Genomic DNA, 27,696 nt, shown 5'->3' with positions numbered 1-27,696 from the left:
AACACACAGCTCTATCATTACAGCGGCTTTCTACATCCACTGTGGATGTAGTTTTTTTACCATCATGGGTAATAACAACAAGGCTGATGAGTACATTTTCTAAATATAAGGATATAGTTAGTACAGGAATTCAACGTCCAAATATTATATGGATAAATATGGATAAAATCATAAGGCTTTGGGCCAGGGGCAGACTTTCTCAAAGCATAATGTTCAATTAAGCTTAATTGGATTTGGTAAAATACACACTGGTACCATAAGTTTCCTGAGGCCTAGAATAAAGAAGTTAAAGGCATGGACCTTGCCTGAGGTGTGCTCTTCTGTATGCTTTATGGCATATCATCCCATGTTGTAATGTTAAGGAGGCACATAGGAGATTTCAGACAGAACATGAATTGTAAACTAGAGGCAAGACATTTTACACCCTAGACAAAATGTACACCTACAGTGGGGGAAAAAAGTATTTGATCCCCTGCTGATTTTGTACGTTTGCCCACTGACAAAGAAATGATCAGTCTATAATTTTAATGGTAGGTTTATTTGAACAGTGAGAGACAGAATAACAACAAAAAAATCCAGAAAAACGCATGTCAAAAATGTTATAAATTGATTTGCATTTTAATGAGGGAAATAAGTATTTGACCCCCTCTCAATCAGAATGATTTCTGGCTCCCAGGTGAATTTTATACAGGTAACGAGCTGAGATTAGGAGCACACTTAAAGGGAGTGCTCCTAACCGCAGCTTGTTACCTGTATAAAAGACACATGTCCACAGAAGCAATCAATCAATCAGATTCCAAACTCTCCACCATGGCCAAGACCAAAGAGCTCTCCAAGGATGTCAGGGACACGATTGTAGACCTACACAAGGCTGGAATGGGCTACAAGACCATCGCCAAGCAGCTTGGTGAGAAGGTAACAACATTTGGTGCGATTATTTGCAGATGGAAGAAACACAAAAGAACTGTCAATATCCCTCGGCCTGGGGCTCCATGCAAGATCTCACCTCGTGGAGTTGCAATGATCATGAGAATGGTGAGGAATCAGCCCAGAACTACACGGGAGGATCTTGTCAATGATCTCAAGGCAGCTGGGACCATAGTCACAAAGAAAACAATTGGTAACACACTACACCGTGAAGGACTGAAATCCTGCAGCGCCCGCAAGGTCCCCCTGCTCAAGAATACATATACATGCCCGTCTGAAGTTTGCCAATGAACATCTGAATGACTCAGAGGACAACTGGTGAAAGTGTTGTGGTCAGATGAGACCAAAATGGAGCTCTTTGGCATCAACTCAACTCGCCGTGTTTGGAGGAGGAGGAATGCTGCCTATGACCCCAAGAACACCATCTCCACCGTCAAACATGGAGGTGGAAACATTATGCTTTGGGGGTGTTTTTCTGCTAAGGGGACAGGACAACTTCACCGCATCAAAGGGACGATGGACGGGGCCATGTACCGTCAAATCTTGGGTGAGAACCTCCTTCCCTCAGCCAGGGCATTAAAAATGGGTCGTGGATTGGCATTCCAGCATGACAATGACCCAAAACACACGGCCAAGGCAACAAAGAGTGGCTCAAGAAGAAGCACATTAAGGTCCTGGAGTGGCCTAGCCAGTCTCCAGACCTTAATCCCATAGAAAATCTGTGGAGGGAGCTGAAGGTTCGAGTTGCTAAACGTCAGCCTCGAAACCATAATGACTTGGAGAAGATCTGCAAAGAGGAGTGGGACAAAATCCCTCCTGAGATGTGTGCAAACCTGGTGGCCAACTACAAGAAACGTCGGACCTCTGTGATTGCCAACAAGGGTTTTGCCACCAAGTACTAAGTCATGTTTTGCAGAGGGGTCAAATACTTATTTCCCTCATTAAAATGCAAATCATTTTATAACATTTTTGACATGCGTTTTTCTGGATTTTTTGTTGTTGTTATTCTGTCTCTCACTGTTCAAATAAACCTACCATTAAAATTATAGACTGATAATTTCTTTGTCAGTGGGCAAATGTACAAAATCAGCAGGGGATCAAATACTTTTTTCCCCTCACTGTATCAAGTTATTTTCAAAAGGGAACATGAAAGGAAGAACAAAAGCTCAAATCAAAAGAAAACAAAATTCAGAGCGGTGTAAATAGCATATTTCATCTCAAATGTGCAACTCTGCAGCCTAAAACACATTGTGCATTTAGAAATAATTCAAGGTAGAATGCCTTCTTTACAGTTGACTTTCATTGTGAAATTCAATTTCACATTTGAATCCATAGAGTTTCAAATAACTAGTAGGTCCTTACAGACATCTTACAGAAATATTTGCACTAACTGTAAATCGCTATGGATAAGAGTGTCTGCTAAATGACTAAAATGTAAATGTAAATCTTTGCCAATGTCACTGTGACATTGATCTACCCACCTGTACTGTTTTCTTGTGTCGTATCTCCCTGCATTGGTCTCCCTGATCTTTGTCGCCAGCACTCGCACAATGTTCACAAAAAGGATAAAGTTGAGCTGAAAAGACAATTGGAAAAAGTTCTAATTAGCCGAGCCAGAGATACTAGACACTTCATTGCAGAGAGTACAACTCCTCTGCTTGAAACTAATTGCCTCACTTCTTTAATCTCGTCTCAATTCCTTGCATTCTTGAGCTCTATCTGAAAAGCCTATTTTCTTAGCACTTAATATCTCTTCATAATCCTATTATAGAGAAAATGGGTTTAACTGTTAGGAGGCAGTTGATAGATTATAGACCATACAGTGGCTACACTGAAAACACAGGTTCTATCTACCATGTTAATGTACAGTGCAGTACTTTCGGAAAGTATTCAGTCCCCTTGACTTTTTCACGTTACAGCCTTATTATAAAATGTATTAAATCGTTCATTTTTTCCCTCATCAATGCACACACAATACCCCATAATGACAAAGTAAAAACAGGTTTTTAGAAATGTTTGCAAATGTATGAAAAAAATTATGGAAATATCACATTTATATAAGAATTAAGACTCTTTACTCAGTACTTTGTTGAAGCACCTTTGGACGCAATCAGAGCATCAAGTCTTCTTGGGTATGATGCTACAAGCTGTATTTGGGGAGTGTCACCCATGAATACACCTGTATTTGGGGAATGTCACCCATTCAGCATCGCTGCACAGCTATTTTCAAGACTCTCCAGAGATGTTCAATTGGGTTCAAGTCCAGGCTCTGGTTGGGCCACTCAAGGACACTCAGAAACTTGTATCGAAGCCACTCCTACTTTGTCTTGGCTGTGTGCTTAGTTGTTGTCCTGTTGGAAAGTGAACCTTCGCCCAAGTCTGAGGTCCTGAGTGCTCTGAAGCAGGTTTTCACCAAGGATCTCTCTGTACTTTGCTCCGCTAATATTTTCCTCAATCTTGACTAGTCTCCCAGTCCCTGCCGCTGAAAAACATCCCCACAGCATGATGCTGCCACCACCATGCTTCACCGTAGGGATGGTGCCAGGTTTCTTCCAGACCAGGCCAAAGGAGTTGAATTTTGGTTTCATAACACTAGAGAATCTTGTTTCTCATGGTCTGAGAGTCTGTAGGTGCCTTTTGGCAAACTCCAAGTGGGCTGTCATGTGCCTTTTACTGAGGACTGGCTTCCGTCTGGCCACTCTCCCATAAAGGCCTGATTGGTGGAGTGTTGCAGAGATGGTTGTCCTTCTGGAAGGTTCTCACATCTCCACAGAGGAACTCTGGAGCTCTGGCAGAGTGACCATCGGGTTCTTGGTCACCTCCATGACCAAGGCCCTTCTCCCCCGATTGTTCAGTTTGGCCGGGCGGCCAGCTCTAGGAAGAGTCTTGGTGGTTCCAAACTTCTTCCATTTAGGGAATAATGAAGGCCACTGTGTGCTTGGGGACCTTCAATGCTGCAGACATTCTTTGATATCCTTCCCCAGATCTGTGCCTCGACACAATCCTGTCTCGGAGCTCTACGGATAATTCCTTCAACCTCATGGCATGGTTTTTGCTCTGACATGCACTGTCAACTGTAGGACCTTATATAGACCGGTGTGTGCCTTACCAAATCATGTCCAATCAATTGAATTTACCACAGGTGGACTCCATTAAAGTTGTAGAAACATCTCAAGGATGATCAATGGAAACAGGATGCACCTGAGCTCAATTTCAAGTCTCATAGCCAAAGGTCTGGATACTTATGTAAATAAGGTATTTCTGTTTAGACATTTTTGCAAATGTATACAAAAAAACTAAAAACCTGTTTTTGGTTTTGTCATTATAGGGTATTGTGTGTAGATTGATGATGAAAAAAAGTAATTTTATCAATTGTAGAACAAGGCTGAAACGTAAGAAAATATGGAAAAAGTCAAGGGGTCTGTATAACTTCCGAAGGCACTGTATATCATTACATAAAGTAAATCAGCACAAGTACGAGTGTGAGTTATAGAACTCCAAATCTAATATAAGGGAGACTATAGGCATTGTAATGGGCTTCAAGGAGTGTTCCGAGTGTTGAGGCAGCATTCGATTCCAAACTCAGAAATATACCTGACTCATAAACGGAATCAGGTCATTGTTCAATTTATGATGAATGATCGTTTCTCTCTGAGGAAAACCTCTCAGTGACTGGTGAGAACAGCATTAAGAAAATTATTACTTTGGACATGTGTGGCAATCAGTTGAACGCCTTTGCCACAATACGATGAAATAATTGGAAAAATGCAAATTGTCGTTTATGTATTTAGGCATTTTGTTCTGAGAGGGCTTTTGGATTGGGGTTCCTAATGAAACTGAACATCCATTAAACACCATTCTATCACTTTGCATGAAAAAAATCATGGCAATAGGAATACAAAATACATTCAACAGTAGTCTCAGTTTAGAGTGATTGGTTATTGTGCCATCCATTGCAGTGGGAACAGACTGCAATGGATGGAATTTTAATTTGATCATCTCAACCATCTTGGTGAGACTGTTGGGGCTTAATTTGTTTCACCATTCATGTAGCGTGTATATGTGACATCTGATTAAAAAACTCTATGATAAGCTATATGATCGGCCTTTGACAGCCTATTCTCACCATATGAGTGAGAATGTTTTCCAAATCCCATACTGGAGAGCTAGCCAGCCCTGAACTAACACACTTTCATTCAAATATTTAACTATTTAACTAAAAAGTATTCTCCCTGGACCATAATTAAATGACGAGTAGCAGGGCTGGATGGAAAGCCTTCAGACCCAGATCCAGTATATGCTCAGAAAATATATAATCTTTTCAGACAACCAATCTCAACCTCAGTTCATTCATTCCAGCCAGATTCTTTGATTACGTCCCAAATGGCACCCTATTTATTTGATAATGCACTACTTTTGACCAGGTAAAAAGGGAACAAGGTGCCATTTGGGACTTAACCTTGATCTCTTATTCATTCCACCTTACTTATAGATTCAGATCACCCTCCTCAGATCCCAATCACTTCATACTCCTTCATTTCAAATCAGTGTAATTGTATACATTCCCTCCAGTCTCAGACCCAAAGGGAACAGAGACTGAGACCAAAGCTGCTTACCGGCAGAGAGGATGGGAGAATAACTGATTAAAACAGCCGGCCACGAGGCAAAATTCATTTTAATGTAAGATTTAACAACGCACCTGCTTTCGAATACATAGTCTGGCTGATCGAGTAAGTGAAACGTGAACAGAAACAACATAAGGATTTAAATTATGTACAGTATGTTATTAATCCTACATGATCCGATCAGGTATTGTGAACTCCCACCGCAAAGGATAACACTTCAAAGTCAGTCAGACAGTCAGTGGAGTGGAAGCTGCAACTGGCAAATTGGCTCTTATGATAAGATACTGTAAGTGTGCCTCCAAAGGAGTTACTATTGCTCACATCGCAGTCTGCATAAAAATGATTTCCCAGAGTTAACACAGAGATGGCGGGGCAATGGGGGGCAGAGTTGAATGTTTAAACTCCATCAAAATCGATCATATTTTGCCGGAGTGCAATTTTCTTCCAGTTAAAGATTCTCAAATTTCTCTGGCTCGCTTCATTCATGCGAGAGACCCCCATAGACAGTGTAAGAAGCAGACATCGTCATTGTCACGCCCTGACCTTAGAGAGCCTTTTTATTTCTCTATTTGGTTAGGTCAGGGTGTGATTTGGGTGGGCATTCTAGTTTTTCTATTTCTTTGTTTGCCAGGCATGGTTCCCAATCAGAGGCAGCTGACAAGATCCCACAAACTAAGGTGGGAAAAATGCTGCCTAAGTATGATCCCCAATCAGAGACAACGATAGCCTTTTTCCCACCTTAGTTTGTGGGATCTTCTTTTTGGTACTGTGCTGTATGCCCTACTGAATGTCACGTTTTCGTTTGTATTTTGTTTTGTTTCGGTGTTCATTTAATAAATGAATATGTACGCCTACTACGCTGCACCTTGGTCCAATCCTTCCAACAACGAGCGTAACAGTCATACTGTGTCTGTTTCTTCAGCTTCTGAAACAACTTAGCTTGATGGGTCTCAGCAGGCAGGTCTGTGTGTCTAATCTTTAAAGCTCCCGATAACCCACACACTGACAAAAAAGTAGGTCGTCTGAACTAAATAAATACTGAGGCTGTAAACATACAGTATATACTTCATTGGTTGTCTATATTTTCTCCCAAGGATTTGTGTGCACTGTAGTCGTTATGATAAGGTAAGAACAACTCTATAACAAAGGTTTGAACCAATCAGTGAATCAAATTACACAACAAGACGAACTAAACATCATAATCATTATGTGTATATTATATACTCATGCCTACGATAGACCTAAAGCCCCATTATATTCTGGGAATTCTAATGATCTCTCGCTATCCTCCTATCTCCATTTCCTGCCTCTCTGGCCTCTGTCCTGTAGTGTTCGCAATTGTAACATCATGGTCACCAAGGTCATTAGAGACTTCTGAACTCATGTTGTCCCTGTCTGACTTTCATTAGATGCTGCTCAGCTCCTTATATGGATTTACATATTATTGACAATGTTGTTGTTATTTTTCTGGTAATGATATTATTACACATTCGATTCCAACTGTCAGGGAAAGGAGATGTATTTTTATACTTCATTGTGGGTGTTAACGGCTGAATAATTGGTGGGATCGTCAGATAAGCACATGCACACACGTATACATGCACAAACGTACGCCCACACATACCCTCACATAAACAGACGCACGCATGCACACGCTCTCACCTACGCATGCGCACCTGCACACGCACACGAGAGAGAAAGAGCAATTATCATGTGAACTGAGTTTGCCTTTCCTGCTCTCATATCAGTCCGTGTCCCTGCCACAGGGGTGTTCAGCTGTGTGTTTGTTATGAAACAGAGAGAAAAGTTAGGGGGAATAGTTGATCTATTTTCCTGAGGAAGCGTGTCATCCTTAAACTGCACCAATCCTGAGACTGAGATTGCAGGCAAAAAGAAAAGCATTTCTCTGACTTACTCCGATGGCTGTCAGAATGGGAACCTGGTATATCCACTTAATGTTCCCAGCACTTAACTCCCAGCACCTAGAAAATAGAAGAGTAAAATAGATGGTTAAAAAAGACAAACAATGAGGATAAAGTTAGCGGGAGTGAAGGAATAAATATGGGGTGATCAAAACAAAGAAACAGAAAGAGAAGTGGAGAGATGGAGAGAGCGAAAGAGGTGAAGAGAGAGAGAGATGCAGTGAGCTGGAGAAAGAGGAGAACTGCACTTAACATTCCTGGGGTAGGATAATGAACTCCATTAAGAGACTCCTCCATATTCATTACAGTGACAGACAGGGCAGTTAAAGAGAGCTCCATTGACTTCCATCAGGGCCAATGGCAAAGGCTATGTCTGCCTACCCATTCAATGTGAGAATGTGTTAGCTTATTCTGTCAGAATGGTTTGTTTACCCGCTATTGGAGCACACTTAATCCGGTTAGGGGTGTTTACTTCATGAATCGCAGAACGACAAGCTCTGAAAATAAAACACCCATCCCAGATTCTGGGTAGACATTCTGCTAACATGATTTGGAAGGTTTTTGGTCACACATTAGATAGGAAGCTGTTTGAAAAAGTCTGCAAAAGTCTTATTTTCATTCCAAAAATGTGCCACATTTATGTATGATAGCTAGCCATAATTGGAATTTGCACATCATCTATAAACAAACCAAGAACACAGAAATTAAATTGATCCATTTACACAGCCTTGTTAGAGAGAGAGAGAGAGAGAGAGAGAGAGAGAGAGAGAGAGAGAGAGAGAGAGAGAGAGAGAGAGATCAGATTTCCTCAGCTAACATTTGCGGCAGGCGGCTAATTCCCCGCTCCGGTCCTTAATTAAGAAAGGTGCTAAGTAACAGCAGGGGGAAATTAATTTCCATGACTAATAGACAAGCAGAACAGGATTCATATTCCATTTGGGACATTTATGTAACAAACCAACTATTTTGTTTAGCTAATTGGCTACAGGTAAACTGTGTGACCCTTAAAGGGGGCTTAAACCTCCCAGTTGAAACTTTTCCGACTAGTTTTATGTTCCTATATGTCATTTAGCAGATGCTCTTCTCTAGAGCGACTTATAGGATCAATTAGGGTTAAGTGCCTTGCTCAAGGGCACATCGACAGAGCACACACACCTTGTCGGCTCGGGGATTTAAACGAGCAACGTTTCAGTTACTGGCCCAATGCTCTAACCACTAGGCTACTTGCTGCCCTGGCGTGAAATCTGCATCTCCACTGAGCTGTATCAGCACCATGGACAGAGCGTGGAGTGTGTGTGGGCGTGTAGGGGGGCTATGGAAAGTCACTGGGTGGTTAGGTATGACTCCTTTTGGTTTTCATAAAAAGTGAGAAAAACGCTGGTAGGCTGTGTGAATAACGTGATATAATGCATCCGCCTGTAATTATCTTGCTTTAAAAAGCATTAGCTCTAAGCACCTACAGCACCCGATGTCACATGAAGGCCAAAAAGATCATCAAGGACATCAACCACCCGAGCCACGGCCTGTTCACCCTGCTACCATCCAGAAGGCGAGGTCAGTACAGGTGGTCAAACCTGGGACTGAGAGACTGAAAAACAGCTCCTATCTCAAGGCCATCAGACTGTTAAATAGCCATCACTAGCCGGCTACCACCCGGTTACTCAACCCTGCACCTTAGAGGCTGCTGCCCTATATACATAGACATGGAATCACTGGTCACTAGTTACTTCAATAATGTTTACATGCTGCTTTACTCATTTCATATGTATATACTGTATTCTATTCTACTGTATTTTAGTCAATGCCACTCCGACATTGCTCGTCGTAATATTTACTTTTAGATTTGTGTGTATTGTTAGATACTACTGCACAGCTGGAGCTAGGAACACAAGCACTTCGCTACACCCACAATAACATCTGCTAAATATGTGTATGTGACCAATAACATTTGATTTGATTTGAGTAGCAGCATCAAACCACCAAAGCCGCTGCCAAGCCCAGCAGCGATGAAGCTGTTGAGCTCCAGCTAGCTATGCGTACCACCCCCCATTATCCTGGCGCTGCCAGGATAATGGCTCCACAGCCCCCTCCACCTCCAACCGTTCCTGACGATCTTGGAACAGAGGAGAATCCTACCCTAGCTGCATCTTTTCTGTCCAAAAACATTTATTAGCAACTGGTTCATAGGAAGAGAGTGGCTGGAATACTCGCTTTTTGCAGATGCAGCACTTTGTTTCCCATGTCGAAAGTTCTGTGTTGGGTCCAATGCTAACACAGACAAGGCCTTCACCCAAGCTGGGAATTCTAACTGGAAGCATGCTATTCATAGTACCAAAGAATTCGCTAGGCATGCATAAAGCCAGGAGCATTTGAAATACACTGCACTATTGATAGAAAAACTAGTTCAAAGTGCTATGGGAACTGAGGTATCGACACTTGTTAAGGTTTGGGCAACTGGCAAGAAATTGCATGTATTTATCGGTGATTGTGGACATTATTGAGTTCCTTGTTTTAAACCAGCAACCAATGAGGGGGACATTAGACGTGATAGAGTCCAGAGGGGAGGCGGACAGGGGACTTTCTATGTCTACGATATACACTCAGAAAAGACAAGGCACTTGCCAGGAACCATACCCTACAGTACAATGCCACATTCACGTCACACGATATTCAGAATGAAATCATAGGGTTCCTGAGTGAGATAGTTAAATAAATCTGAGAATCTTAGCACACACTGAAGATAGACATGACCAAGCATCCTTTTGGATGGGAAAATGTATTGTACAGTTATGAATATAACTACTATTCCCTGAAGGAGGGAACAAGGTATACCATACTATGGGGAGTCAACGACCAATCATATTCTCCTGAAGAATTCTCATATCATATTCTCCTAAACTCGCCCAACGGGCCAATAGATGCCAAGCTCCACATCGGAAGCCCCGCATTATTTTCCTCAATTCAGTACCGCTCTTCAGTGATGGCGCAGGGCAAAAATATGTTAAACCTCGTTCCGTCCTTCAGGGAACAGTAGGTCTATTCATAATTGTATCTTCGCTTTCAGTCGGTCACTCAGTATAACATACTATGGGGACGTACAATCACACCCCAGGCTGGCTCAGTGGGTACCAAACTAGGAGGCCCATGGCAGCCCAATCACATACAGGTTCTACCAGCTCCAAAAAGGGGTTACAGAAGCCACCTTTTTCCCTAATACTTACCGGAGCAGCCTGAACTGTCAGAGCCTCATGAGGACTGAACTGTCAGAGCCCCATATAGGGAACCATAACCTTCTGCAACTTGTCGCACAGATACGCTCCTACTGCAGCCCAAGTCCATAGACAACAATCACAAGTCCAAAACAACAGAACATCTGTCGTGACTTGGTAAAATATACAGGCGTAAAGAGCACACCAGACATAGGTCATGCAACCTCTGTTGTTCACTAGAAGCAATTGGAGGAGGTGTGAAAGGGAACAGCTCGAAAGCCAGGGACCTGTAAGTCATAGGCGTAACCTTGGAAGAAAGAGCTGCATTAGGACATAACATCACTTTTGAGTCGCCAAGCGCGAACTCCAAACAGGAAGGGTGTACTGATAGCACGTGGAGATCCCCAACGTGCTTGGCCGACGCCAAGGCCATGAGGAGGACAGTCTTGTAGGAAAGGACCTTCAGGTCTACAGACTCCAATGGTTCAAACGGAGGCTTACACAGAGCATCCAGGACCAAAGCCAGGTCGGTGCCATAGGCTTAGACACTGGTCTGAGCAGACGCATGTCTTTCAGGAACCGCACCACCAGAGGATGTGAACCCGGGGTAGAGCCATTAATCCTTACATGACATGTCGAGATGGCTGCCATATAAACCTTCAGTGTGTAAAATGAAAGGCCCTTCAATGTGGAAATGAGCTCTTGCGAGAACATCAAAATGTCCACCAAAGAGCTCTGAAAAGGAGATACTCCTTTAAAACCTTTTCACGTGTGAGTTCCAAATATCTCTAATGGTTGCACCAGCTTGAGTATTTTTATGCGCGTGATGTCGCGTGATCTCTCTCCCTGCTCCTCCAGGTATGATCCTGTTTTGTTTGTTCCTTTGTAGTTTTACGTAGTTTCCACTCAGTCATGTTCACACACACATATTCACTCATCCATGCACTTTACACTTTACAGGACAGTTAACCCGCACTGCCCTCAAACCAAGACACACTGCCTGCTAATATTTCAACTTGTCAATTTCAAATTATTCTTTTTTTTAACAGTTTGAATTGAAGTGTCTTCCGCCTCCTCACTAATTCACATACAAGTAGCCCATTTCACTGTTGCAGACAATTTATGTTTGAGGCGTTACTGAGCCGGACAAACTTCTCTCTTCAATGAGAGCCCAAGCACTTCCCCAGTGGTTCCCCAGATGAAGTATGCAGACATTTGCACATTCTTGCACAAACCTTTTCCCACCGGCAAATTTTCCGGCTTGTGCTCGGATTGCCTTCATTGTTGTTTTCTTTACAAATAATAACTTTGGACATGTATGCATGCCTATCAAAGTAAGTTCATTATTTTCTGTGTACTGTGTTGTCGTTCCTACTGTAGCATACCTACCGTATAATGCATAATGTATTCACTGTTCTATTCATGTTTTCAAGTACTGGTCACAAATGATGCATTATTGCATAGATTGCAATGGACACATATGATATGTGTAACATACTTTTTGGAAGGTTTACTGATTATGATGAGCTAATGCTAAGATATTTGCCAGCTATGTGTGGAGCCATGTTTGTTGACATTATGCAATGCATTCGTGGTGTCACGTGAACGTCTGTCAGAACAAAGATGTTATAACAAAATGAGGTGAAGGGATCTTTCGAGTAAACATCCGGAAGTGACTGAAGGGAAGTGAATGATGGTGTCACATCTACTCCCGCACCCCCTCTCCGGCGCTCAACATTGCCGGTCTACTAAACACTCGTCCTGGCAACCCATCTTTACACACACCTGCGTCTCATCATCAGTCACACCTGGACTTCATTACTTCCTGATTACTTACACTTTATATAGCACTCTTTTGTTATCAGTTATCGGGTAGCATTGGTTATGTTTCCTTGTCAGATGTTTCACTTGTTATGTATCATTCTATCTTAGTTATTATTAAACTCACTAACTGCACCTGTTTCCTGACACCCTGCGTCAACGTTACAGAATACTACCTCAACAAATGGAAGCAGCAGTTAATCAGGACATCTCCCAGATGGTCAGCGAACAGGGACACCTACTTTGCCAACACCACGACCAGCTGGCACAACTGGGGATGACTATGGATGAGGTCCTCTGCGTTCTTAAATGTCTCAACCTTCCCCAAGGGGTGTCACCTCCAACAAGCAGAGAATTTTCTACGACAAGTCAACCCAGCGAGCCAGCACCCCAGCCCATCCAACAGTCCGCCCAGGTCAGCGATGCCTGTTTGTCCCTCCCGGACAAATATGACAGGTCTCACTCCAAATGCCGTGGCTTCCTACTCCAGTGCTCCCTCGATTTCTATGATCACATGGGAGCCCCCACCACCGAGAGGTCCAAAGTTGCCACGGTTATTTCCCTGCTGACCGGACAGGCGTTGGAGTGGGCTATGGCTGTCTGGAAGAGAAGGAGCTGGGTTCTTATGAAGGGTTCAGGGGGTCTTTGACAATCCACCCTCGGAGGGCAGAGATGGGGGTGAGCGCCTACTCCAACTATGGCAGGATGGCCAGACAACAGCGGAGTATGAGCCGGTGCTCTGCACCCTATTCAGAAGAGGATTTGCAAAGAGATCCAAACGACAATCTAACCTTGAACACACTCATCGTGATGGCCATCCATCTGGATAACCTTCTTCGGGAGCGTCGGCACCCCCATCACCTCTCTCCCTCCCTCGTTGACCATTCTGAGTCAGAGCCTGAACTCATGGAGGTAGGGGCCACATGCCTCCCCGCGGCTGAGCGATGCCATCAGGAGAGAGTTAGGGCTCTGTCCCTATTGCGGCCAGGAGGAGCACCAACTTCAACGGTGCCCGGTACGTCCCAACTTAGAATCCAAGAGAGCAGAGGGACGGCCCTGTGATCATCAGTCTCCTGGGTTAGGTCGTGAGTACTCCATCATCACTTTCCACCAAACTTTTTTTAGTATCGATTTCACTAGCTGGCTTTCCCTCATCTATTGTTTCTACAGCTCTAGTGGATTCCGGATCTGCGGGGAATTTTATTGACCAGGCCCTTGCCTCCTCCCTGCACATCACTTCATAGCCGCTCTCCTCTCCGTTTCTGGTCCATGCGACCATTGTGATCCGGCACGTCACAGCTCCACTCACCCTAACCATGGGACCCAAGCATCAGGAAAGCCTTTCCTTCCTCATCGCCTCTGCACCCATACACAAAGTCTTCCTTGAACTCCCGTGGCTCCAACTCCATAATCTCACCATCTCCTTGTCAGAGAGGTGGATTACCACCTGGGGACCAGGATGTTAGAGGATCTGCTTTCCTGCACCTTGTGGTTCCACATCAGTGGAGGCCCTGTGAGTGTCTGCCAGCCCATCAATTGGTCCTCCAGTATCGTTGGTCCCATGTTTTGGGACATAGATGTGGACATCCGCCAGACTCAGGAGAGGGAACCCGCTCCTGCCGCCTACCGTCTAGAGCGCTACTACGTCCTCACAGGGGTCAGAGATCGATTGTTGACCTGGGCACACGCATCCCTCACTGCTGGACACCCAGGTATCACCCGCACCACTCAATCCCTTTGAGAAATACTGGTGGCACACTTTGGCACAGGACGTTGCACACTATGTCAATTCATGTTCAGTATGTACTCAATCTAAATCTCCCCGGTGCGCTCCAGCAAGAAAACCCCTTCCCGTGCCTTAGCATCCCTGGTCTCATCTGTCTATTGATGTTGTCATTGATCTCCCCTCCTCTGATGGTTTCACCACAATTTTGGTGGTGGTGGACAGATTCTCAAAATCATGCCGTTTCATCCTTCTCTCTGGTCTCCCTACCACTCTCCAGGTCGCTGAGGCACTGTTCCAGCAGGTCTTATGACACTATGGCATTCCGGAGGATATCGTATCTGATCGTGGACCCCAATTCACATTACATGTTTGGAAGGCTTTCATGGAGAAGCTGGGGGTCACGGTCAGCCTCACTTCTGGGTACCGGCCTCAATCTAACAGGCAGGTGAAGAGGATGAACCAGGAGCTAGGGAGGTTCCTGAGGAGTCACTGCCAGGACCGACATGGGGATTGGGCTCTATTTCCTTCCTTGGGCTAAATTCATTGCAACACTCCTGAACCAGGCTGACTCCCTTCCAGTGTGTTCTGGGTTATTAGACTCCGAGCCAGACCGAAGCTCCTGCAGTGGACGAGTGGGTCAGGCGCACAGAAGAGGTATGGAACGATGCACACGTGACTCGAGCACACCGTCCGCCATCAGAAAGGACTCTCCACCAGGAACCTCCCACTCCGCCTGCCCTGTAAGAAGCCGAGTCCCCAGTTTGTAGGGCCGTTCCCCACTTAACTACCAGATCTCACCATCTTTTCATGTTTCCCTCCTCAGGCTGGTGGTTCCTTGTCCCCTGGCTGATCACATTCCCCACAACACCCCCTGGGGTCTACTCCTGTCAAGTCTACTCCTGCTCCCCCTCTCCGGCACTCAATGTTGCCGGTCTACTAACCACCGGTCCTGGCAACCAATCTTTACGCACACCTGCGTCTCATCAGTCACACCTGGACTTCATTACTCCATGATTACTTACCCTTTATATAGCACTCTTTTGTTATCAGGTAGTATTGGTTATGTTTACTTGGCAGACGTTTCGCTTGTTTTGTATCGTTCTATGTTCGTTATTATTAAATTCACCAATGGCACCTGCTTCCTGACTCCCTGAGTCGACGTTAAATATGGTAGAAGACACACCCCCATCAATATTAATACTGCAGACCAAACTCATCTTATCTCCTCTTATCTTCATTTGACATGAAAAACAAATATGGCGGCGAGAACACAATCTATCGTCAGATTACTTTACATTTTTTAGAAAGTGTTTTACTCAATTATTTTTATCAATGGTGAGCTCACCCGTGATGATATGAATTGTAAATAGTAATTGCTATTAGCTAATTCATATGGTTTCTGTCAGCTGAACAAGAATAGACTGACAAGTTTCAGAAGAAAGTCGTTTATTTCCAGCCATTTTGAGCCTGTAATCGAACCCATAAATGCTGATGCTCCAGATACTCAACTAGTCTAAAGAAGGCCAGTTTTATTGCTTCTTTAATCAGGACAACAGTTTTCAGCTGTGCTAACATAATTGCAAAAGGGTTTTCTAATGATCAATTAGCCTTTTAAAATGATAAACTTGGATTAGCTAACACAATGTGCCATTGGAACACAGAAGTGATGGTTGCTGATAATGGGCCTATGTAGATATTCCATAAAAAATTTGCTACATTAACAATGTCTACACTGTATTTCTGATCAATTTTATGTTATTTTAATGGACAAAAAAATTGCTTTTCTTTCAAAAACAAGGACATTTCTTAGTAACCCAAAACATTTCAACGGTAGTGTATATATAGTTTTGGTATTTTACCCCCTTTTTCTCCCCAATTTCGATCTTGCCTTATCGCTGCAACTCCATAACGGGCTAGGGAGGCAAAGGTCAAGTCATGCGTCCTTGGAAACATGACCAGCCAAACCGAGCTTCTTAACACCGCCCGCTTAACCCAGAAGCCAGCCACATGTGTTGGAGGAAACACCATTCAACTGACAACCGAGGTCAGCCTGCAGTCGCCCAGCCCGCCACAAGGAGTTGCTAGAGCACGATGAGCCAGGTAAAGCCCAGAAGCACCAAGATGGTCATAAACTGACCTCGAAGCCACCCCCTGGCCCGGAGAAACCCGCTTCTGGCCTGGACCCTTTCCTTCATGCCTCGGGAACTGCCGAGATGACCCGCAAAGGACTTTCATGGGAAAAGTCCCGGAAAAGCTGCGTCCTCTTTTTTTTTCTCCTCGAAATGGCCAGTAAGTACTCCATAGCCGAGCCAAACAACCTTGCTGGCGAAACTGGCTCATTCAAATATTGCAACCTGTCCCTCTCAGGAATCCGGGACAACGTCAACCAGAGGTGGCACTGAGCCACCACTGTCGCCCCCATACTTTCCCCCACAGCCAGGATAGTACAGCGGGACAGACGCAGCACAAAATGTACAATAGCATTGTGTCGAGAAGCTCTGAAACCGGCTTCCTCGCCTCCACGGTCTTAATCAATATCTGCAGCATTATGACCATATTCAATGACCGGGCTGCCACATCCTCAGCCTGGTACACTTTGTCCAGCTGATCCCCCGAGAACTGACACTGTTTATTCGGAAGCACCATGCTAGAATAAGCCCCCTTGTTAGCCTCTGGTGCTAAGTAATTTGCCAGCTTTCTATCCAAATGAACCCCTATGAAAATGAACCCCTTCTCCTCCATAACCTCTACATTCATGAACTCGCCATAACCAGGTAGCACCAGATGGCTGAATGAAGGGAATCCCAAGAAGTATTTTTGAATTTACTCTTACCACTGGCCATCTTACTCAAGCACTGGCTACACAAGCAGAGCAGAAAGTAGTGAGCTTTTAACAAACACAAAAAAACAATACCAAGACCAAACTCGCAACATCTAGGGGGACGAGTACTCTCTCCCCACTAACAGACACCTAAGTGGGAGCTGAATCTCGTAGTCTTTGAGTACTTAAAAAGTGTTTAAATTGCGTGACACATTCTTCCTTCAGGCGCGCTGAAGAGCGAAGAATTAAGGTAATGAATTATAGCCAAGAAGGCGGGGCTTCAGAGGGCAGGCTCAGCATTGAATGATTTTAGTTTTAGTTTTCCTCAGGTTTAGATAATTAAATATCGTTCCAATGCAAGAACCCCAAAATATTGTGCCCTCTCGCAGATTTCAACTGCCCCCTTAGTCACTCTATCCTGGCACCGGGGCTAAATAAAGCCTGTTACCCAGCCAGCAGAATTTGTCTCGTACATGGCCGTGACCCCACTCTCCGAGGGTGTCTCAGGGGGAATGGGATATGCACTTGTACATGTGTGAAACAGGACAAATATAAGCACCCCCTATTTGACCTTTGAGGACTCACAGCATAAAATAATTTGTCTAGATTCATCCAACATATCATGCTGATACAGATGCTCAAATGAAGGCTGAGGGTGTGACATGGCAACACCTGGAGCGGAGAGCAAAATAATGAAAGGGATGGAGGCTCAAACCAATATAATTATCTAGAAAGCTATGAAACAGAGGTAAATCTACTCACTACGGTGATGTTAATTTAAATGTATTCACTATTGTGATGTTGAATATTATGATGTTTTGCATCCCAATTCCTTGGAGGAGATATGGTGCACTTGCTACTGGTAAGGGCACTCTACATAAATTCATATTTATATAGTGCATATGAAGAACAGGGGATGTATAATGGAAGCCTGCCAAGGTGCTTGCAAGGGCCATAGCTGGAGGATTCCATCTGGTGAGAAGATCGTTGAACATAGCTATTAGATACGGTATCTACATTAATTACCTAAATACTGAATTTGGACTAGTGTCTCACTCACCTTCCATCTGCTAGTGTTGCCCGGACAACTGCCCATGCTGCCACGAACAGAGCTGGAACACCTGCAATTGTACATGAGGAAAAGAACATCAGCTTTCTACAAATGTTCTAAACACTTACTAAACATAATGCAATTACTTAATTACTTGTTGCATTATTCTGTTCTTAGCTCACTAATAGCAGCTCTAATACCTCAGAAACAGGCTAATTAGACAAACAATGAGTTACTCAACTCAGAAATAGCACTCTGAGCGTTGATATCTGAAAGCAGGATAATTGTAGGATTTCTCTTCCAGTGAAGGTGTTTTTAGAGCCAGCTAGCTAGAAAGCAGGAAGTTGTGACTCATACTCAACAAATGTCTCTCTTCCCGTTGGAGCTGAAACGTGTGAATAAGGACAATGCTGGGCCTAAATAGTTATACGATTAGAGCATAAAGTTCTAAGTCATTTCCTTTGCATTAGAACAGCAAGTATTTATACACTGCTCAAAAAAATAAAGGGAACACTTAAACAACACAATGTAACTCCAAGTCAATCACACTTCTGTGAAATCAAACTGTTCACTTAGGAAGCAACACTGATGGACAATACATTTCACATGCTGTTGTGCAAATGGAATAGACAACAGGTGGAAATTATAGGCAATTAGCAAAGACACCCCCAATAAAGGAGTGGTTCTGCAGGTGGGGACCACAGACCACTTCTCAGTTCCTATGCTTCCTGGCTGATGTTTTGGTCACTTTTGAATGCTGGCGGTGCTTCCACTCTAGTGATATCATGAGAGGGAGTTTCAACCCACACAAGTGGCTCAGGTAGTGCAGCTCATCCAGGATGGCACATCAATGCGAGCTGTGGCAAGAAGGTTTGCTGTATCTGTCAGCGTAGTGTCCAGAGCATGGAGGCGCTACCAGGAGACAGGCCAGTACATCAGGAGACGTGGAGGAGGCCGTAGGAGGGCAACAACCCAGCAGCAGGACCGCTACCTCCACCTTTGTGCAAGGAGGAGCAGGAGGAGCACTGCCAGAGCCCTGCAAAATGACCTCCAGCAGGCCACAAATGTGCATGTGTCTGCTCAAACGGTCAGAAACAGACTCCGTGAGGGTGGTATGACGGCCCGACGTCCACAGGTGGGGGTGGTGCTTACAGCTCAACACCGTGCAGGACGTTTGGCATTTGCCAGAAAACACCAAGATTGGCAAATTCGCCACTGGCGCCCTGTGCTCTTCACAGATGAAAGCAGGTTCACACTGAGCACGTGACAGACGAGACAGAGTCTGGAGACGCCGTGGAGAACGTTCTGCTGCCTGCAACATCCTCCAGCATGACCGGTTTGGCGGTGGGTCAGTCATGGTGTGGGGTTGCATTTCTTTGGGGGGCCGCACAGCCCTCCATGTGCTCGCCAGAGGTAGCCTGACTGCCATTAGGTAGCGAGATGAGATCCTCAGACCCCTTGTGAGACCATATGCTGGTGCGGTTGGCCCTGGGTTCCTCCTAATGCAAGACAATGCTAGACCTCATGTGGCTGGAGTGTGTCAGCAGTTCCTGCAAGAGGAAGGCATTGATGCTATGGACTGGCCCGCCCGTTCCCCAGACCTGAATCCAATTGAGCTCATCTGGGACATCATGTCTCGCTCCATCCACCAACCCAACGTTGCAGAACAGACTGTCCAGGAGTTGTCGGATGCTTTAGTCCAGGTCTGGGAGGAGATCCCTCAGGAGACCATCCGCCACCTCATCAGGAGCATGCCCAGGCGTTGTAGGGAGGTCATACAGGCACGTGGAGGCCACACACACTACTGAGCCTCATTTTGACTTGTTTAAAGGACATTACATCAAAGTTGGATCAGCCTGTAGTGTGGTTTTCCACTTTAATTTTGAGTGTGACTCCAAATCCAGACCTCCATGGGTTGATAAATTGGATTTCCATTGATAATTTTTGTGTGATTCTGTTGTCAGCACATTCAACTATGTAAAGAAAAAAGTATTTAATAAGATTATTTCTTTCATTCAGATCTAGATGTGTTGTTTAAGTGTTCCCTTTATTTTTTTGAGCAGTATATAATGCGAGTGTAAAAACCATTGAATATAAGAGAGAAGATTTTCAGAGGACAAATGTAATCTTATATATCTTATATAAGCAATTACATTTGCATTTAAAAAAAAACTTTAAACAAGAAAACATGCCGCTCTGCTGAACATGACAGTTCTATCATAACTTATTTACTCCAATACCTTCATATTTCCTTCACATAAATGTAATTACATGGTTCGTTGGATTGACATGGATTGCAATTGTGTGGTTTAACCAAAGAGACAAAATCACACTGATTGACTGTGACAGAAAGGATTGTTTGTCTGTTTGTTTGTGTGTGTGTGTGTGTGTGTGTGTGTGTGTGTGTGTGTGTGTGTGTGTGTGTGTGTGTGTGTGTGTGTGTGTGTGTGTGTGTGTGTGTGTGTGTGTGTGTGTGTGTGTGTGTGTGTGTGTGTGGTGTGTGTGTGTGTGTGTGTGTGTGTGTGTGTGTAAGTCAGTGTAACTGTTTGTGCCTGCCTGCTTGCCAGCTATCTGCACGTGTTGTGTTTGTCAACAACAGGGTTGGGCAATAATTTTATCTCGAGGGCCACAGATTTTCTTCAGACCAATTTGTTTGTCCAAAAACAATAGAAAAAAAAATACAAAAAAAAAAATATATTAAAAAAAATATATATATGTCCATTATAACTTCTACATACTGTATATCTAAACTCAGTAAAAAAAGAAATGTCCTCTCACTGTCAACTGCGTTTATTTTCAGCAAACTTAACGTGTAAATATTTGTATGAACATAACAAGATTCAACAACTGAGACATAATCTGAACAAGTTCCACAGACATGTGACTAACAGAAATGGAAAAATGTGTCCCTGAACAAAGGGGGGGTCAAAATCAAAAGTAACAGTCAGTATCTGATGTGGCCACCAGCTGCATTAAGTTCTGCAGTGCATCTCCTCCTCACGGACTGCACCAGATTTGCCAGTTCTTGCTGTGAGATGTTACCCAACTCTTCCACCAAGGAAGAGTGGTTCCTGGACATTTCTGGGGTAAAGGCCCTAGCCCTCACCCTCCGATCCAACAAGTCCCATATGTGCTCAATGGGATTGAGATCCGGGCTCTTCGCTGGCCATGGCAGAACACTGACATTCTTTTCTTGCAGGAAATCACACACAGAACGAGCAGTATGGCTGGTGGCATTGTCATGCTGGAGGGTCATGTCAGGATGAGCCTGCAGGAAGGGTACCACAAGAGGGAGGAGGATGTTTTCCCTGTAACGCACAGCGTTGAGATTGCCTGCAATGACAACAAGCTCAGACTTATGATGCTCTGACACACCGCCCCAGACCATGATGGACCCTCCACCTCCAAATCGATCCCGCTCCAGAGTACAGGCCTCGGTGTAAGGCTCATTCCATCGACGATAAATGCGAATCTGACCATCACCCCTGGTGAGACAAAACCACGACTCGTCAGTGAAGAGCACTTTTTGCCAGTCCTGTCTGGTCCAGCGACGGTGGGTTTGTGCCCATAGACGACGTTGTTGCCGGTGAGGTCTGGTGAGGACCTGCCTTACAACAGACCTACAAGCCCTCAGTCTAGACTCTCTCAGCCTATTGCGGAAAGTCTGAGCACTGATGGAGGGATTGTGCATTCCTGATGTAACTCGGGCAGTTGTTGTTTCCATCCTGTACCAGGTGTGATGCCTTAGGCATCTCACAGTACGGACATAGCAATTTATAGCCCTGGCCACATCTGCAGTCCTTATGCCTCCTTGCCGCATGCCTAAGGCATGTTCACGCAGATGAGCAGGGACCCTGGGCATCTTTCTTTTGGTGTTTTTAAGAGTCAGCAGAAAGGTCTCTTTAGTGTCCTAAGTTTTCCTAACTGTGACCTTAATTGCCTACCGTCTGTAAGCTGTTAGTGTCTTAACGACCATTCCACAGGTGCATGTTCATTAATTGTTTATGGTTCATTGAACAAGCATGGGAAACAGTGTTTAAACCCTTTACAATGAAGAGCTGTGAAGTTATTTGGATTTTTACGAATTATCTTTGAAAGACAGGGTCCTGAAAAAGGGACGTTTCTTTTTTTGCTGAGTTTCGTTTTAGACATTCAAGTGGCCTGGAGTTTCTTTCAAATCACAAATAATAATTTCCCCCCAAAAAACACAAACCTCCGGAGCACACCCCTAGGCCCGGTTTCTCGATTGCGATGGAATTTAGGCTTGCGAGTGTTTTAACGATGCATCTTTACTACAAAAATGTACGTAAAATGTGTTTCCCAAAACACAATGCAGAAAGAACGTTCGTTAAGTGTGTCGCTGGACCATGTACTGTATCGATACTGATAGGATTGAAAGAAAGGCAGAGCTGCTCTCTGATAAGCTTTCTTAATTCAAATCTTAATTTAACGTTCTAATCATTCCACAATCCTGGCGATGGTTCAGCTCCTAGGGAGATATCACCTTTTTTAGGGGCTATATCAGCTTTAATATTGCAGATAGATTGTGGCTTCTATGAATATAATTGACTACATCATTTCCAATTGTGCACATTGTAACACATCATGAAATATATTGAGGAAAAAATGTGATAGTGTAGCATACAACAATAGAACTCAATTGACTGAACATTATATTTATTTCAATATGACTGAAATATACACTGAATGTACAAAACCTTAGGAACACGACCTGCTCTTTCCATGACAGACTGACCAGGTGAATCTAGGTGAAAGCTATGATCCCTCACTGATGTCACCACCTGTTAAATCCACCTTAATCCGTGTAGATGAAGGGGAGGAGACAGGTTAAAGAAGGATTTTTAAGCCTTTATACAATTGAGACATGGATTGTGTATGAGTGCTATTCAGAGCGTGAATGGGCAAGACAAAATATTTAAACGTCTTTAAAGGGGGTATGGTCGTAGGTGCCAGGCGCACCGGTTTGAGTGTGTCAAGAACTGCAACGTTGCTGGGTTTTTCACGCTCAACAGTTTCTTGTGTGTATCAAAAATGGCCCACCACCCAAAGGACATCCAGCCAACTTGACACAACTGGGAAAGAGAAAGGGGGATACTTAGTCAGTTGTACAACTGAACGCATTCAACTGAAATGTGTCTTCCGCATTTAACCCAACCCCTCTGAATCAGAGAGGTGCGGGGGGCTGCCTTATTTGACATCCATGTGATCGGCACCCGGGAACAGTGGGTTAACTGCCTTGCTCAACTGTGGGAAGCATTGGAGTTAACATGGGCCAACATAACTGTGGAATGCTTTCGACACCTTGTAGCTCATGCCCCGATTAATTGAAGCTTGTCTCAGGGCAAAAGAGGGTGCAACTCAATATTAGGAAGGTTTTCTTAATATTTTGTACACCTAGTGTACGGTGCATTCGAAAAGTATTCAGACCCCTTGACTTTTTCCACATTTTGTTATGTTACAGCCTTATTCTACAATTGATGAAAAACAAAAATTTCCCTCATCAATCTACGCACAATACCCCATAATGACAAAGCAAAAACAGGCTTTTAGACATTTTTGCTAATTTCTAAGAAATTAAAACAGAAATACCTTATTTACATAAGTATTCAGACCCTTTGCTATGAGACTCGAAATTGAGCTCAGGTGCATCCTGTTTCGATTGTTCACCCTTGAGATGTTTCTACAACTTGACTGGAGTCCACCTGTGGTAAATTAAATTGAATGGACATGATTTGGAAAGGCACACATATGTCTATATAAGGTCCCACAGTTGACAGCGCATGTCAGAGCAAAAACCAAGCCATGAGGTCGAAGGAATTGTCAGTAGAGCTCCTAGACAGAATTGTGTCGAGGCATCAATCTGGGGAAGGGTACCAAAACATTTCTGCAGCATTGAAGGTCCCATAGAACACAGCAGCCCCCATCATTCTTAAATGGAAGAAGTTTTGAACCACCTCCTAGAGCTGTCCACCACACCAAACTGAGCAATCGGGGGAGAAGGGCTTTGGTAGGGTACGATGGTCACTCTAACAGCACTCCAGAGTTCCTCTGAGGAGATGAGAGAACCTTCCAGAAGGACAACCATCTCTGCAGCACTCCACCAATCAGACCTTTATGGTAGAGTGGCCAGACGGAAGCCGCTTCTCAGTAAAAGGCACATGACAGCCTGCTTGGAGTTTGCCAAAAGGCACCTAAAGACTCTCAGACCATGAGAAACAAAATTCCCTGGTCTGATGAAACCAACATTGAACTCTTTGGCCTGAATGCCAAGCGTCACGTCTGGAGGAAACCTAGCACCATCCCTACGGTGAAGCATGGTGGTGGCAGCATCATGGTGTGGGGATATTTTTCAGCGGCAGGGACTGGGAGACTAGTCAGGATAATGCCACTTTAATAATATTTACATTGAGGGAAAGACGAATGGAGCAAAGTACAGAAAGATCCTTGATGATAACCTGTTCCAGAGCGCTCAGTACCTCAGACTGGGGCGAAGGTTCACCTTCCAACTGGACAACGACCCTAAGCACCCAGCCAAGACAATGGAGAAGTGGCTTCGGAACAAGTCTCTGAATGCCCTTGAGTGGTCCAGCCAAAGCCTGGACTTGAACCCGATCAAACATCTTGACTTGAAAATAGCTGTGCAGCGATGCTCCCCATCCAACCTGACAGAGCTTGAGAGGATCTGCAGAGAAGAATGGGAGAAACTCCCCAAATACAGGTGTGCCAATCGTGTAGCGTCATACCTAAGAAGACTTGAAGATGTAATTGTTTCCAAAGCTGCTTCAACAAAGTACTGAGTAAATGGTCTGAATACTTACGTAAATATGATATTTCAGTTGTTGTTTGTTTTATAAATGTGCCAAAATTTCTAAAACCTGTTTTTGCTTTAGCATTGATGAGAATCTTTTTAAATACATTTTAAGAGATTTAAACGTATTCTACAAGAACCAATATCACTCGCTAAAAAGAAAACCCTATGGAACAATCCTTGGATAGCTTTTCAGAATTCCCGGATAAATTGGTCTACATGGAAAACTAAAGGCATAGAAACCATAAATGACTTGGCCATAGGAAATACATGTATTTCCATGACAGCATTAAAAAGCAATTTTGGATTCACCAATGCAGTTATTTTCAAATACATGCAACTTAAAAATGTTATATCACAAAATGTCGATTTGAAATCTTTTGGACATCAGAGCAATCTTGAGGGAATCCCACTTGAGTCAGAAAAGGATATTGATATGTAAGCTATACAAACCTTGCAGAGAGCCTATCAAACTCAAAATCTCTTAAAAAAATCGAAACTATTGTAAACAAGACTTAAAAGGAACTGATACTGGCACAAGATGGAAGGAAGGTTGGAACGTGACTAACGAAAATGTACACTTAATCCAGTAAGAACGAATTAAGAAATTATAAAGCACAGCGGCAGTCATGTCTTAAGTGTAAAATGAACAATGACTCAATAATCCATGCCTTCTTGGAAAAGTCAACAAGGTATGGGTGGAGTTAGAAAGTTGGCTGTCAGAAGTATTACAATGTAAATGTACTTTTAATCCATCTGTCAGTGTCACGACTTCCGCCGAAGTCGGTCCCTCTCCTTGTTCGGGCGGCGTTCGGCGGTCGACGTCACCGACCTTCTAGCCATCGCCGATCCACTTTTCATTTTCCATTGGTTTTGTCTTGTCTTCCATCACACCTGGTTCCAATTCCATCAATTACATGTTATGTATTTAACCCTCTGTTCCCCCCCTTGTCCTTGTCCGCAATTGTTTGTTGTCAGTGCTTGTGCACGTTATGTTCTGGTGTGCGTCGGGTTATGTACCCATTTATTTTATTGTTCTGTATCCGGTGGGTTTTGATGATTAAACTGAGCCGTTGGAAACACAGTTTTGCTCTCCTGTGTCTGGCTTCTCTGCCGCCAGTACGCACCCCTGACAGTCTGCATATTTCAACACATGGCATATGAGGGTGCAGTGAGATACCCGATGAGTCGGATGATACTTTTCTGGTCAATCATCTTGAAAAAACGTATACTTAACTGGAAATCAGCCAATCCTTCGCCCTTAACACAATTGAAAGGTTAAATGCTTTATTATCTAAATGTTGAAAGTGCGTGGACGACGGACAGAAACAAAATAGTGCAGTTTGAGGCCATGTGGCGTAGAGTGACGCGGACGCTGGATATTGGGGGTGTGAGAATGTGTGTCTGGCAGGTGTGATGTAGTTGCAGTGGTGTAAAGTACTTAAGTAAAAATCCTTTGAAGTATTACTTAAGTCATTTTTGGTGTATCTGTACTTTGCTATTTATATTTTTGACAACTTTTACTTTTTCCTCACTACATTCCGAAAGAAAATAAATGTACTTTTTATTCCATGCATTTTCCCTGACACCCAAAACTACTCTTTACATTTTGAATGCTTTGCAGCACAGGAAAAATTGTCCAATTCCCACACTTATCAAGAGAACATCCCTGGTCGTCCCTACTGCCTCTGATCTGGCGGACTCACTAAACACACATTCTTTGTTTGTAAATTATGCCTGAGTGTTGGAGGTTGCCCCTGGCTATCCATAAATAAAATGTAAAAAATAAAATGGTGCCATCTGGTTTGCTATTTTTAACTTGAAATGATTTATACTTTTACTTTTAACACTTAAGTATATTTGAGCAATTACATTTACTTGTGATACTTAATTATATTTAAAACCAAATACTTTTTTACTCAAAGTGTTTTACTGGGTGACTTTCACTTTTACTTGAGTCATTTTCTATTCAGATAGTATCTTTACTTTTAACCAAGTATGACAATTGGGTGGCATTTCCCATATATTTCCCATATATATATACATATATATATACACATATATACACATATACATATATATACACATATATACATATATAGATACATACACATATATACATTTCCATATATACATATATACATTATTACATATATATATACATATATATACATATACATACATATACATATACACATATACACATATATATATACACATATATATATACACATATATATACACATATATATATATACACATATATATATATATACATATATATATACACATATATATATATACACACATACATACATACATACATACATACACACATACATACACATACATACATACATACACACACACACTATTCACTGCAGGTCCCGCCTTCATACAGCTTTGACCAATTGTTTTTGGACTGTGTGTGATTCCAGGCTGGTGATAGGCTACTTTGCTTCAGAGGTGCCGGTATGCATTTCCCGAAGAAATGGGAGGCGCTGGTAGGGGCTCAGGACAGCTCTGCCCCAAGTCAAGCACTGCCTTTCCTTCTGAAAAAAGTATTTTTTCAGCATCTACATTTCAAAGGTGTCTTTCATGCCCCATGCTCCCTACCAGGAGGAACACATCAAACGAGGATGGGCATGAATAAAGCACAATTTACCATAAGAGACCTCTTATGGTAAATTGTGCTTTATCCATGCCCCATCCTCGATCTGATGTATAAAAACAAACAGAGCAACAGTCAGAGGAGGTTGTAAGAG

General features: G+C 43.4%; 1 protein-coding gene across 1 annotated transcript in view; it reads right to left on the bottom strand.

The window, feature by feature from the left end:
- Positions 1–27,696, bottom strand: part of LOC106586291 (parathyroid hormone 2 receptor) — a 155,440-nt gene that overhangs the window by 13,410 nt on the left and 114,334 nt on the right. Inside the window, exons 10-12 of the mRNA XM_045707894.2 lie at positions 18,112–18,172; positions 7,468–7,534; positions 2,409–2,503 (exon numbers count right to left, since the gene is read on the bottom strand). Of these exons, the coding sequence (XP_045563850.1) occupies positions 2,409–2,503; positions 7,468–7,534; positions 18,112–18,172 (223 nt within the window). The remainder of the gene's footprint in view (positions 1–2,408; positions 2,504–7,467; positions 7,535–18,111; positions 18,173–27,696) is intronic.

Source organism: Salmo salar, chromosome 25, assembly GCF_965601325.2.
Source record: "Salmo salar chromosome 25, fSalSal1, whole genome shotgun sequence".
Taxonomy (NCBI): Eukaryota; Metazoa; Chordata; class Actinopteri; order Salmoniformes; family Salmonidae; genus Salmo; species Salmo salar.
This window is presented reverse-complemented; position numbering and strand designations above follow the sequence as displayed.